This window comes from Trachemys scripta, chromosome 3, assembly GCF_013100865.1.
Source record: "Trachemys scripta elegans isolate TJP31775 chromosome 3, CAS_Tse_1.0, whole genome shotgun sequence".
NCBI classification, from domain to species: Eukaryota; Metazoa; Chordata; order Testudines; family Emydidae; genus Trachemys; species Trachemys scripta.
In genome coordinates this window covers 48,822,890-48,835,019 of record NC_048300.1, presented here as the reverse complement: position 1 = coordinate 48,835,019, position 12,130 = coordinate 48,822,890, and the positions used below count along the sequence as shown (strand labels likewise).

The 12,130-nt window shown below is 42.8% G+C and overlaps 1 protein-coding gene across 1 annotated transcript in view; it reads left to right on the top strand.

Moving 5' to 3' along the window:
* AIDA (axin interactor, dorsalization associated) overlaps positions 1-12,130 on the top strand; it is a 51,192-nt gene that overhangs the window by 32,389 nt on the left and 6,673 nt on the right. Inside the window, exons 5-7 of the mRNA XM_034764644.1 lie at positions 4,979-5,042; positions 5,540-5,646; positions 11,241-11,363. Coding sequence (XP_034620535.1) covers positions 4,979-5,042; positions 5,540-5,646; positions 11,241-11,363 — 294 coding nt within the window. The remainder of the gene's footprint in view (positions 1-4,978; positions 5,043-5,539; positions 5,647-11,240; positions 11,364-12,130) is intronic.

The following is a 12,130-nucleotide window of genomic DNA, read 5'->3' as shown; positions in this document are numbered from 1 at the left end:
AAAACTTAGTTCTGGGCCTAAGCTTAGATATACAATGTTTTTAAAGCGCTCTATGCTGTTAGTATTGAAAGCAAAATGTTTGGGGGGTTTTAATAGTTCAGTACCAGACCTCCTAAAAAAGGCTGGAACAATACTAGCCCTAATTTTCAAATGGGCAAGTCCTCAGCGATTGTAGACTATCCCTTTTTAAAAGAATTCCAGGCAAATATGAATCATTACAGAAGAACCTCACTCACTTACATCAGTGACTGGGAAACTGGTTGTAAATGGCTGGTTGAATTTTCAAATTGGTGAATAAGTGAGCAGACTTCAAAAAGAGAGGCTAATGTCATAGAAGGTACTTTTGGTCACTTACAGTAACACTCATTGGATACTTTATAAAATACTTACTAATAAAGTGTTCTGTAGTACATTTGGTAAAAATAATTGTCTTTGTAATACAAGCCCTCCCTACAGTCCTCTGTTATGTAAATCTAAGCTGGGAAGTGGAGAATGTCTTGCTTTCTATATTACAAGTCATATAGATTAGTGAGGTTTTTTTCTGTAGCAAAAATTGTAAGGGAAAGATTTTTATATGCTGTGCTCTGTAACATACATACATTTGAGAGGATATACCCTCAGATGCTTTCAGGTATCGTATGGTAGAGTTAATGACTAAAAGATGTACTTGCAATGGACTGGGAGCCTGATTCCTCTATGCTAAACAGCCATCATCAGGCTTTTGTCTTTGAAAAGGAAGGATAACACATCCATTGCTAATTTAGATGCATTCTGGGTGATAGGGGGATTTTCCACACACTGCTTTGATGATGATCCTAGCCAACAAAAGTTAATGGATAATTATAGGTGATGCAGGTAGTAATGTCTATAGTTAAGGAAGCCTAATGGTTTTCCATCATTAGACTTTTTCTGTTGCTTTATAATTTTGTCAGACTTAAACCATTAGGGCTGAAATTCTCCATGCTATGTGTCTGCCACAGGTTGAATTTTTTTTTTTTTTTTTTTAAGGAAATTTCAGCTAACACAGTTAAGGTTCTCAGCAACATTGGCTACTGGGAGCACATCAAACTTGTTCTATCTTATGGTTTTGTACTGCCACTCATTACCATAGTATTTGAGACCCTCCCACGTAAAATCAATAGAAAGAATAAAGTATCTAGTGGACATCATGGAGTCACTGGGGTAGAACTTTTTGGTGGGGGCAAAGAGGCAGTTGGGAAGTTTGTAGGGGTTTGAAAATAAAAGGGGTATTCAAAGTGAGTATCACATATGGTCAGTGCTTAATTTGTAATGAAAGATGTGCCGGGGCTCAAACAATTTTTTTGCATTCATAACTGATGCAGCGCTAGAGGTGCTGGGGCTATGAACTGCCAAGTCCAGAGGTGCTAGGGCCCAGCCCTAGCGAGCCCTGCCACAAATGAAGCCCTGCATATGGTGGAAAGGCTTTCTCAAAGAAGAAAGCTTTGCACCACTTTCTAAAGAGGGTCAGACTTGGGATTCACTGGGTCTCCTCTGGAAGGTTTTCCCAGAGCTAGGTCCCCCCTCATAGAGAATGCTTCTCTGAACTCTCATGATTCATCCTGGTCTTAGTGATCTGAACACTCCTGGAGGAGCGCAGCTGACATGGGGGTTCACAGATCAAAGTTTGGTCATTGATGTAGCGGGGGCTTGATCCATTCATTGCCTTGAAAATTAGGACCAAGGCCCTAAACTGACATTGGATGCCAACTGGGAGCCAGGGCAGGGAGCTTAGTTCAAGCATGATGTGCTTACGGAAGCCTGAGTCATGGAGAATGGGGGCAGCTGCATTCTGTACCAGATGGATGCTGTGAGTCAGTTTCACATTCAGCTTCTTATAAAATGATTTACAGTAATCCAGTTTGAGCCAGCTGCTCTTCAGCCAAGAGTTAATTTCCTGTAGGCAATCTGACATTTTAGAAGTGGCAGTGGCTGCATCAGTGAATGCCAGAGAATGTCAAATCAAGTTCAAGGTTTCAGTCCTTATCTTCAAGGCTTTAGTGGCCTGGGCCCAGGGTATCTAAAATATCACCTAAAGATCCAGGATACAGACTCTGGTCATCAGCTCTTATCTTTGGTACAGTGGAACTTCCTACCATAAGAATTAAGCTCACTTCCAGGAGATGGAGCTTTCCTGGGGGATGGAGACTGTGGCGTGAACTCCAGGAGCTAAGCACCATGACACACCTCACCACCTTCCACTCTAAGGTGAAAGGTGCACTTTGATCTAGTCTTCTCTAGTAAATCCATAGCAATTCGTGCATTTAAAAAAAATTCCCCAAATCAAATGCTCCCCTGCAGCCACACTTCTCTTCCTGGGGGGAGGATGAGAGAATGCATGAACAACACACACGACAGATGTTAATTATGTTGCTGAAGGCATTCAGATACTGTGGTGAATAGGTTCTTCTACTGCGATTATGTAGAATAGTGTAGGTTGGAGAAAAATGTTATGCCAGAGTAAAATTCTTACAGCTGTTTAGTTGGGAAACTGTTTCTTCCATTCTTTGGTTGGTGAAGGGATGTTACCCTGGTGTCAGAGATTGTGCCCTCTGTGGCTCCCATGAAAATTTATCCAAATCTGGGCAAGTTATGAGCTTCTGAAATCTTGGAGTTAGCACATGCTCATTAGACTTATTGGAATTTGGCAGCTAAGTTCTCTGAAGATTTGGCCTGTACTCTGGGCCTTCTCCATCCTCTCACCATTCATATCTGTCATATCGCCACATGTGCCATCCACTCAGAAGGACCAAGCAGGACATTCCTGGCATTTTTCTCCCCACAGCCACAGGCTGATGTGGTATCAGGCAAAAGAGCTGAGAGCAGGAGCATCCTGCCTGTGCTCCCTCCTACCAGTATCCAGGCAGCATGGAGGAGGAAGCTGCCTGACCCTGATCAAATGATATGTGGTGGATGATGGGCACAGGAACTCAGCAGGGGCAGCAGCAGGGGAGTGGGTGTGGAGGAAGGGAACTGGGGATGTAGTAAGGGGTTTTCTGGGTATCTATCTTGAGATACCTGGGGTCTGATTGCAGACCTGCTGAGTAGTCATAGCTGCTAATGAGGTCAATGGGAGCTGTGTTCTGGACATACAAAGTGTGTTAAAATGCCAAATGCTCTTAAAAATCAAGCCCTAGGCTTCTCAAATTGGTTTTAAGTTCTGTGCTTCAGTTGCCCAAGTGTAAAATTGGTATAATAAATACCACCTCACAGGGGTGTTGTGAAGATTAAATCATTGATATTTATGAAGAACAAAGATGTGACAAAAACATCATAGAAAACCCCATGAGTAATTAATAGTTCTTTATTTACTGTAGGGTTTGGATGCTGTGCACAGTGACAGATAGGGATAAAAAGTATTGACTAGCTACCCTTTCCATGAGCACCATCCATTCTGTGCACAGAATGAGGCAGGGGTGCTGTGGAAGGAAATAGTATGTGGCCATGTAAGTAAAGACCATATCATAATGTATACGGTCACAAGGCAAGGCTTCTCCCCAGCTTCCGAAGGATTCACTGCCACTCCCACAGTCCGAGTTTTTTCATATTTAACCAGTCTACCAGAAAACAATTCCTCAGCTCATCCTTCACATCTCTGGTCTCACTGCCTTCTCTCTCAGAGGACTCTGGCAGCCCTGCTGCTCCTGCTTTGTAACTCTCAGCCAGTCCTCCCTCACTGGAATTCCCTCTGTAGTCCCAGGTGCTGTCCCACCCTCTTAAGTGACCAAATGCTCTGACACACGGGAGGTGGACCTACTTCAGTTACAGGGGCCGGTTACTCTGTGACCTATACAGTTAAGCAGGCCAAACTAAGGTTGCATATGCAACCGTAACTCTGGCACCTCCCAATTTTTGAGTGCTTGACTTTACAACCTTAACATAGTTTTTTGGCTGGAATGTAGATTTAGGGGGAGAATTTCAGAAGCACAAAGAGCAGTTAGGCACTCAAGACCCATGGGGAGTCATTAGCTGTTAGGCACCTAACTGCCATTTGTGCCTTTGAAACTGACTTGGCTGGCTCTTGAACTGGACTCCCGCCATACAAACTGACAGATTTAAATTGGGGAGTTTCATCTGGGTTTTCTGTTGATAATATTGGAGGGTGGGTGATGAAGGGAGGTAGGTCCCCAGTTGAGGTGCTTCTGAAAATCCCACTTTCAGTTTTTGAATCCACTGATTTAAAAAAAATGCATGTGAGCGAGAGAATAAGACCCCCATAATTGAAATGGGTAAGTTTCCTGTACTAAGCGCAGAGCTGCAAATTTGCTGCTACTTTCCTGGGAGCAGCTACAGCCTTCAGTATCCACTGGTTTCCTAAGGATGTCATATTAATCTTTGTTCTGCTTTCAATTTTCCTGGCTCTTCCTGTTAGCCTGCCTCGTATGCCTACGTGGGTTAGCAAGTCTCAACCATATTACACTTCAACAGCAGTGTAGTAAGACTTTAATATAGTACCTGTTCTAGATGTACTTAATCTATATTTGCTATAAATGTATCCTAGGTGTTTATTAAGGAATGTCAGTTCTGGGGAATTGTCAATCTGATTGGAGCTGATGCCTGTAATGTTAACATTCCTTTTGAGAACTCCTGCCAAGTATTGCCAGTACCAAAGTTATTGTCCCTGGATTGCTCCCACTACACTTAGGCCCATTGTTCCTCTTCATACTCCTTTTGTTATGAACATGGCTTTGCTGACAATGTAAATGTGGCTAAACCCTCGCCTTTCTGGGTAGCTGTATCATTTTGAGCTAAGCTATTACGTGGAAGTGACCATTATTGTGATGATGTAATTCTAGTTGTACTGTCACTGGCTCTTTGGTGCATTTTGATGCATCTGTCACGAATGCACCATGATAATGGACACAGCACTATTAAGTTGTGCAGGGTGTTTTTTTTGGTGGGGGGGGGAAGTAAACTTGGTTTCCTTTGCAAATAAAGTCTGCTTTTTTTTTCTTTATAGTCTTAAAGAATATCCTCACCTATAATAAAGAATTCCCCTTTGATGTTCAGCCTGTCCCACTCAGGTAAGGAAAATTGTGGATTTGTACATGTAAAAACTGAATTGGTATGAAAGGCAGCATGGTCTAGTAGTTAGAGCAAAAAAGTGGGCGGCATGAACTCCTTGGATCACATACTTGCCATGTTGCCTTGGTAAGACAATTTTTTTAAAAGCAGCCTCTAATTTTGGAGTACCTAAACTGTAGATGCCCATAGCCTTTTTTCGTGCCTCAGATTTGCTAAACATTCAATGTCACTTGAAATTAGTGGAAAAATCAGGCCCTTGGTATCCAAATTTAGATTATGAAATTTGGCCCATAATCTCTGTCTGTCTGTCTAATTTGATTGCTAGCTTTGCAGGCTCAATTTGGTTAGTGCGTATAGCATTCAGATGATCAAAAGTACTAAGTGTGTTTTGGGACAATGTGTTTGTTCTGCACTAAACCAGGGGATGGTGACTTTTTTTCCATTGATAAGCTTTATTTTAAGACAAGTCACTAGGTTTTATGTGTTTGTCTTACAGGAAGATTTTAGCACCTGGAGAAGAGGAGAACTTGGAATTTGAGGAAGATGATGAGGAAGGTGGAGCTGGAGCAGGGTCTCCAGATTCTTTTCCTGCTAGAGTTCCAGGTAGGGTGACCAGCTTCATCATCTGAAATATTTCATACACCAAGGAAGGGGCATGAGACTTATTTAGAAGCTGTTGTAAGGGGAAGCCATTTCCAGTCACTCCTGGATCACCTTCAACAGTACTTCTCAAATGGTTAGACACGAAAGCAATAAATATCTCATAGGAATCTTGGACTAGCAGCTGAACCAGATGGAGTTAATCAGTGAGAGCAATATTCCTCCCTTCAGTGAGGAGATGGAAATTATAGCTGGGTATTTTCTGTCTAGTTCTCATGGTGCATCATTTGTGTGAGAGACTAGTTTGAATTAAACCATTGTGGGGGTGTTGCTTTGGTTTTGCTATCCAAAGGATAAATCACTATCCATATGGAAGCAGGTGGAGCAGTTGATACATCTACAGGTCCTAGTGGGGACACAGCTTGTTAATTACATTTTTGTCTGCTGAAGATTCATGGGGATAAGAGAGTGGAAAATTAGAATCAGAGGGATGTTGTTCTCCTTATTGTTTCTCATTTCTTCAGAGCAAATTACCAAATTTAAGTTCTGGGAAGGGGGAAAAATTTTGGTACTAGAATTGTAGGCAGCATAATTGGGGCAGGGACTCTCTTCATCTGTGCAGATAGTGCCAAGCATGATAGGTCCCTGATATTGATTTATTTGGGCCTCTGGATGCCACTAGAATATAAATGATTCATATATGCAACTGCTGATTTTAGTGTAAGTATGAAAGCTTAATGCCAGTGTGCAGACTACACACGACTAGCTTTGTGGTACAGTATATAACTGCAATTTCTGAATGCTGTGTCTTGCTGTACATCTGTTATCATGAGAAACTGTAAATATGAGTTCTGTCAGTTTCAAACAAGCATCTCCCAGGGTATTGCTTTTGTCTTCCCCTCTGTGTGGCTGTATGTCTGTGTTGTCTTTGTTGTTTGTCACCTCTGAAGTTCTATTAATGAGAAGTAGTTGAAGATATCCTTAGTGAATCTAAGGATTAAATTCTACACATAGTAAGGGGACTTCTTTTGTAGCCAAATGATCTTACCTTAGTAAGAAGCAAAATGGCCACAGTGGTTTGGGGTAGAGGGAGATGCTTAAATAAAGCAGGATGTCTAACATTCAACACACTGGCTACTTAGAATACTTAAAGTAAGTAAAGAGCTGGAAGGGGCCCTGGGCAACTGGGCGAAATGTGCAACTCTATTGCGTTTAGGTCACCCGTTTTGAGTCCTGCCCATACTGGCAGCAGTTGAAGGATACCACCATTTAGTGGGTGATGCTCACTAAGAATTGAGCTGAGGCCTCCAGTTCAATTCACAGATGTTTCCAGTGCAAAACTACCACAATTAAAAATACACCGATGCCAATGTTAGACACCAAGAATGAACAACAGAGACTGAATTAACATCTCATTCCAAGAGGTGGCATCTTCATTTTAGAGTTGGTGAAGGTACAATGGCAGAGCAGTGTGGAGAAGCTTATACTGGCCTCCCAGTGATGCACCTGTTCTGAGGGTAATTAGAGCTCTGAACCCACCACCTCTTAAAGAAGCGTTCAGTTCATATGAACAGAACACAGCTCTGTTCTGAAAAGTAATGAGGTACAAATGGTACCTTCTTACTTAGCAGATGTGCTCCCGGGGTGTGGTCACATCTGCTGATTGTTGTTACAGAAATGTGTTTACTGCTTTTGGTCCTCCTTGTGCATCATGAACAGCACTGTTACTAAGCTGCAAACAAATACACCTTTGCAACCCCACTGAAGGCAATGGAGCTGTGCAGGTGCCACTAATTAGGAACCTGTAGAATCTTTAGTACAAGTGATGTGCAAGAAGGGAAGAACCTAGCTTGACATTGAAGCCAAATTGGGTTTGCAGGGTTGACTGTTAGAAAAGATAAATGTTTATTGGTAAACCCAGCACACTAGATGTAAAATCAGAGTGAGATAATACACATTAGGCCCCACAGAGCCATTCGTACCGAATCACTTTTCAGCATAGGACCACACTTCAAGAGTAGGTAAGGGCACCCTATAAACTTAGTATTAACACATTCAGTTTGTTGCCCAACTTGCAGCATGAATTGCATACCCTGCTTTCACTTAGTTTGAAGTTGCCTTCAAAAAGGAAGTCAGCCTTAATGCAAACAATCTAACAGCCTTGAATTGTCTTGCCACTTGGTACAATCTGGGTTTCTTTTGCCTTCTGTACAGGAATATTTGTGTGGCATGATGTTTGACGATTCGGTGACCTAATTACTTAACCTTGGATGTTGGACAATAAGGCTCAAACTAAAATAAACTATTCACAGAACCTTCTGATCTGAGGCTTATAAATCTAAGCAACAGACTGACCCAGTTGATTCAGTAGGTTACATTGTACTTTCCTCACTTATAGACTTTGCTTCTGTATGCTTTTAATTCACATTAGATTACTATATTGTCTAATTGTCCATGGTCTTGTCTTCTACATGCATGGCTTCATCATGTTAACACATGCTAAACCATTCTAACATCTGCTAACTCAGGAGTCATTGAAGGTATGATAACATTTTAATGTGTATAGTCATTGCTGTGGTATCTTTCATTGATATCTTAATTCCAAGTGTCAAAGTATAATTGTTTTCATAATGAAAGAATTGGGGGTTTCTCTGTGTATAAGTAACCGGTGAGCTGACTTGCAGCTACAGAGAAAAGAAGGATCATGTTTTAGTGTAGCACCTTATATGGCTCTCTAGAAACTTGCTTGTCTTGATTTCTCTTGCTCTGTCTTGCAGCATTGCTGGTTGCATGTATAGCTGGGTTTCTTTCAATGGGGTGCATGCCTAGCTGGCTTTGCATTGGTAACCGGAAATGCTTTGTGACAGAAGTTGGGCTACAGAGTGACCTAGCAAATACACTATTTCATTCTTGTATGTTACCCCAATCTGTTCTATGTCCTGCATGGAAATAAGTAGGGCTCCCTGTTGCTTAGGCTAAAGTGACTGAAGTTTATCTCCTGGGTAGCTTCACTCACTGTTAAAACTAACAGGCCCATTCTGATGTCTAGTCTTCTCCACTAGACTGCAGGTTCTAATTCTTTTCAAAGGTTGCTACGAACTGATTGGTGCCTGTGTGAGATGGATCCAGTAGTCTCAATCCAAATCCTGACTGCCATATATGGTGGCTTGTATGACGCGGACATGCATAACTGCCACATTCTTAAGCAGTCTTAGAAGTGCTAGGGATTAAAATAGTAAGGAGACCTGGGCTGCCTTAGAGATCCAGGAGGGGGAGAGGACCATTTGATGGAAGCTTGAATCGCTACTCCTTATCTACCCAGTGGGCAAATAAGGGACTTCACACAGTCAATCCGGCACCCTCCAGGAGCAGTAAATTAACGTGGGGAAAAAATAAAATTCTTAAAACAAACCCAAGGAAAAGGCCCAAGTCTGTCCCCTTCCTAAAGTGCTTTTTTTTTTTTTACTTATTAAATATCCCACTGATAACAAAAACCCTCTGTCCTCCCAAGCAATAGCTGGCGAAGACTTGAAATCACAGGTTTTATATTATGCCCCTGGCCGGATTCCCTGCTCTTTGGAGATGGCTTTGGCATGCCTCCTTCATTTTTGTATTTGATACAGGATAGGCAGGGCGCATCTACAAGCCCATAGGGAACACAGGAAAGGGCTGGTTGAGGTACAAGCCCTCATTTTAAGCACATGTCTAATAAACATGGCAGGAAAACCCATGGCAAACCACAGTGCCAGAGAAATGGCTCCGTGTTGAAGCAGGATGTGTCAGCAATTTCCCCCAACATGAAAAGTGCCCGTTTTCATTGGTATTGTGGACTATCCAATTCAATCTTGAGTTTTTATTCATCTGTTCCCAACTCTACAGTAAGCAGTCTTTGTCCCATCAACATTAAATGCTGGGGGCCAAATCCTGTCTTTAGGTATCTGAGTGCAGCTATGACCCACTCTACTGTGAGATGTGGTCCCCTCTGGTGGCTGGTGCATAGAGGCCATGAGTCTATTACAGCTGTCAGCTAAGGCCATAGAGACTCATGCTTCTGTTACTGAAGGTTCTGGGTTCCAACCTTGTTAACGACCCCAATGAGGTGGTGAGAATAGTCATACAACCCCTATAGAAGTCCTGGTTGCTGGGGGTGCAGTTCTATGGGCAGAATATTTGGTCCTTTATTTTGAAGCCTCTCTCTGTCATAATATAGTAAAGGAAACTTAAACCTGTGGAGGGGATGACTGACTCCATTTGTCAAGGGAAATTATGTCTTTTCACTTCTGGAGTCATAAAACTTGCAATCAAAAACAAGGCTTTACATCAGACTTGCTCATGAGTTTACTTTCTCTTACACCGTTTTTGAATCTAACACCACTAACACCAGATTCTGTCTTAAAACCTCCCAGCTTTCTCTAAAATCAGCCTGGAGGAAATATCCTATAGTTGATTTCAAGGGTATTTGACTTATTGGACAACAGGGGATGAATCACTCGATAATTGCCCTGTTCTGTTCCTTCCCCCTGAAGCACCTGGCATTGGTCGTTGTCAGAAGACAGGATACTGGGCTCGATGAACCATTGGTCTGACCCATATTGCCATTCGTATGTTTCTTACATGCTACTGATATCTCAAACTACCAGCTGTGCTACAGTGTACCTCTATGTTCCAGGGATTCTCCTACATTAACATCAGTCTGTGTCTGAGCATAAGAACATCTTTGATTTTCTTAATGTTTAGTTGGAAATGACTTGGCATCCCTCACATTCTCTCAGTTCTGGCAAATACTTTTTTATTTTTTTATACTGCTGCCTTTTGATGTCTAATGCCAATAGATGCTAAACACTCTAGACCAGTGTTTCTCAACCTTTTTGATACCAGGAACCGGCTTGCTGCCTTCCTAAACTGTCAGGGAGATCTCAGGGACCAGCACTCATCCACAGACTGGTCGTTGAGAAACACTGCTCTAGAAGAACCCTGCTGATCTGGTATTTCTCTTACCTCCCCAGGAGTGGGGTTCATACCAATGGAACATTCCTTTCTCTATTGCTCCCATCTCTTTTACTAGTTGTAAATGATCAGCATGAAGCTGGTGGATGGATGCCTGGACTCCCTGCAACCACAAGTTCTAATCCTAGCAGGGTGATCTCAGCCCTTAAGAGCTATAGAAATGGAATTGTATTGCAATTTACAATGCGTGCATATCCGAGACCTGAAAACCAAAGGTCCTGTCTGCTCTGCTTGACGTTAAAGATCCCACAGCACTTCCTGTAAATAGATGCTTACCCCTATGTCTCTCAATGTTGTTCAATGTGTTATGCACTGACTTGCCACTCTTCACTCCAGAGCTGGTGACTGCATTTCTTTGCACCTATAAATGTGTAAACCACTTTGAGATTCGTTGGTGTTAGATGACTATATGTGTCGTGAGGCTGCAAATCCTGGGCCTTAGGACTAATCCCTATCCCTTCTCATTATCCACTATAGTTTGTGGTGAACAAAGGCTTCCATGAGCAATGACGATGGGGGAAGGACTGAAGTAGGGCCCTAGCTGTAAGAGTCCCAAAGGGTTAATGTTTTGGTTTGCTCTCTGTTGCCAGGTACTTTATTACCCAGGTTGCCGTCGGAACCCGGGATGACGTTACTCACTATCAAAATAGAGAAAATTGGTCTGAAAGATGCTGGGCAGTGCATTGATCCTTATATCACAGTTAGTGTAAAGGGTAAGTATTGCTCCTTCTGCTCTCTGTGAAGGGACGTGTGTGTTTTAGGGAAATAGAATCCCTCTTCCCCATACAGGGAAGCACTCTTGTTGGCACTCAAAGCCCCCCCCCCCCCAATCATTTTATGGTTTTACGAGGTGCTATCTTAGTCAAGGATGAGAAGATTCTGATTGTGCTTCTGAGTAGGGTCCTGCATCTCCTCCACTATCCCTCAGCCAAAACAAGTGGATCTGAACCTTCCTCCACTCTCTTGATTCCTGTGGCTATAATCAACATTCAGACCCCTGCTTCTCTGGATATGTCTACTGTACAATTAGACACCCGTGGCTGGCCCTTGCCAGCTGACTCAGCCTTGTGGGGCCGTTGAATTGCAATGTTGATGTTCAAACTCAGACTGGGGTCCAGGCTGTAGGACCCTGCAAAGGTTGGAGGGTCCCAGAGCTTGGGTTCCAGCCTGAGCTTGAATGACTACACCACAATTAAACAGCCCCTTAGCCTGAGCCCGAGTCAGCTAGCATGGCCAGCCGTGGGTTTTTAAGTGCGGTGTTAGATGTACCCTGTGTCTCTGAGCTTGTCTACATGAACATTTCGTTTGTGGCAAGCTAGGGTGTGAATCTCCCTCACGAGTCTGCTGCACTCGCTGTGCATGTTTGTGTGGACCCTGCTGACTTGTGTTAACAGTTTAAGATCTAGTCTTGCCTCAGAGAGAGTACTAGACCAAAGTGCATTAACAAACTGCTAGTGCATGTCAGCGGGGCGCACATGGA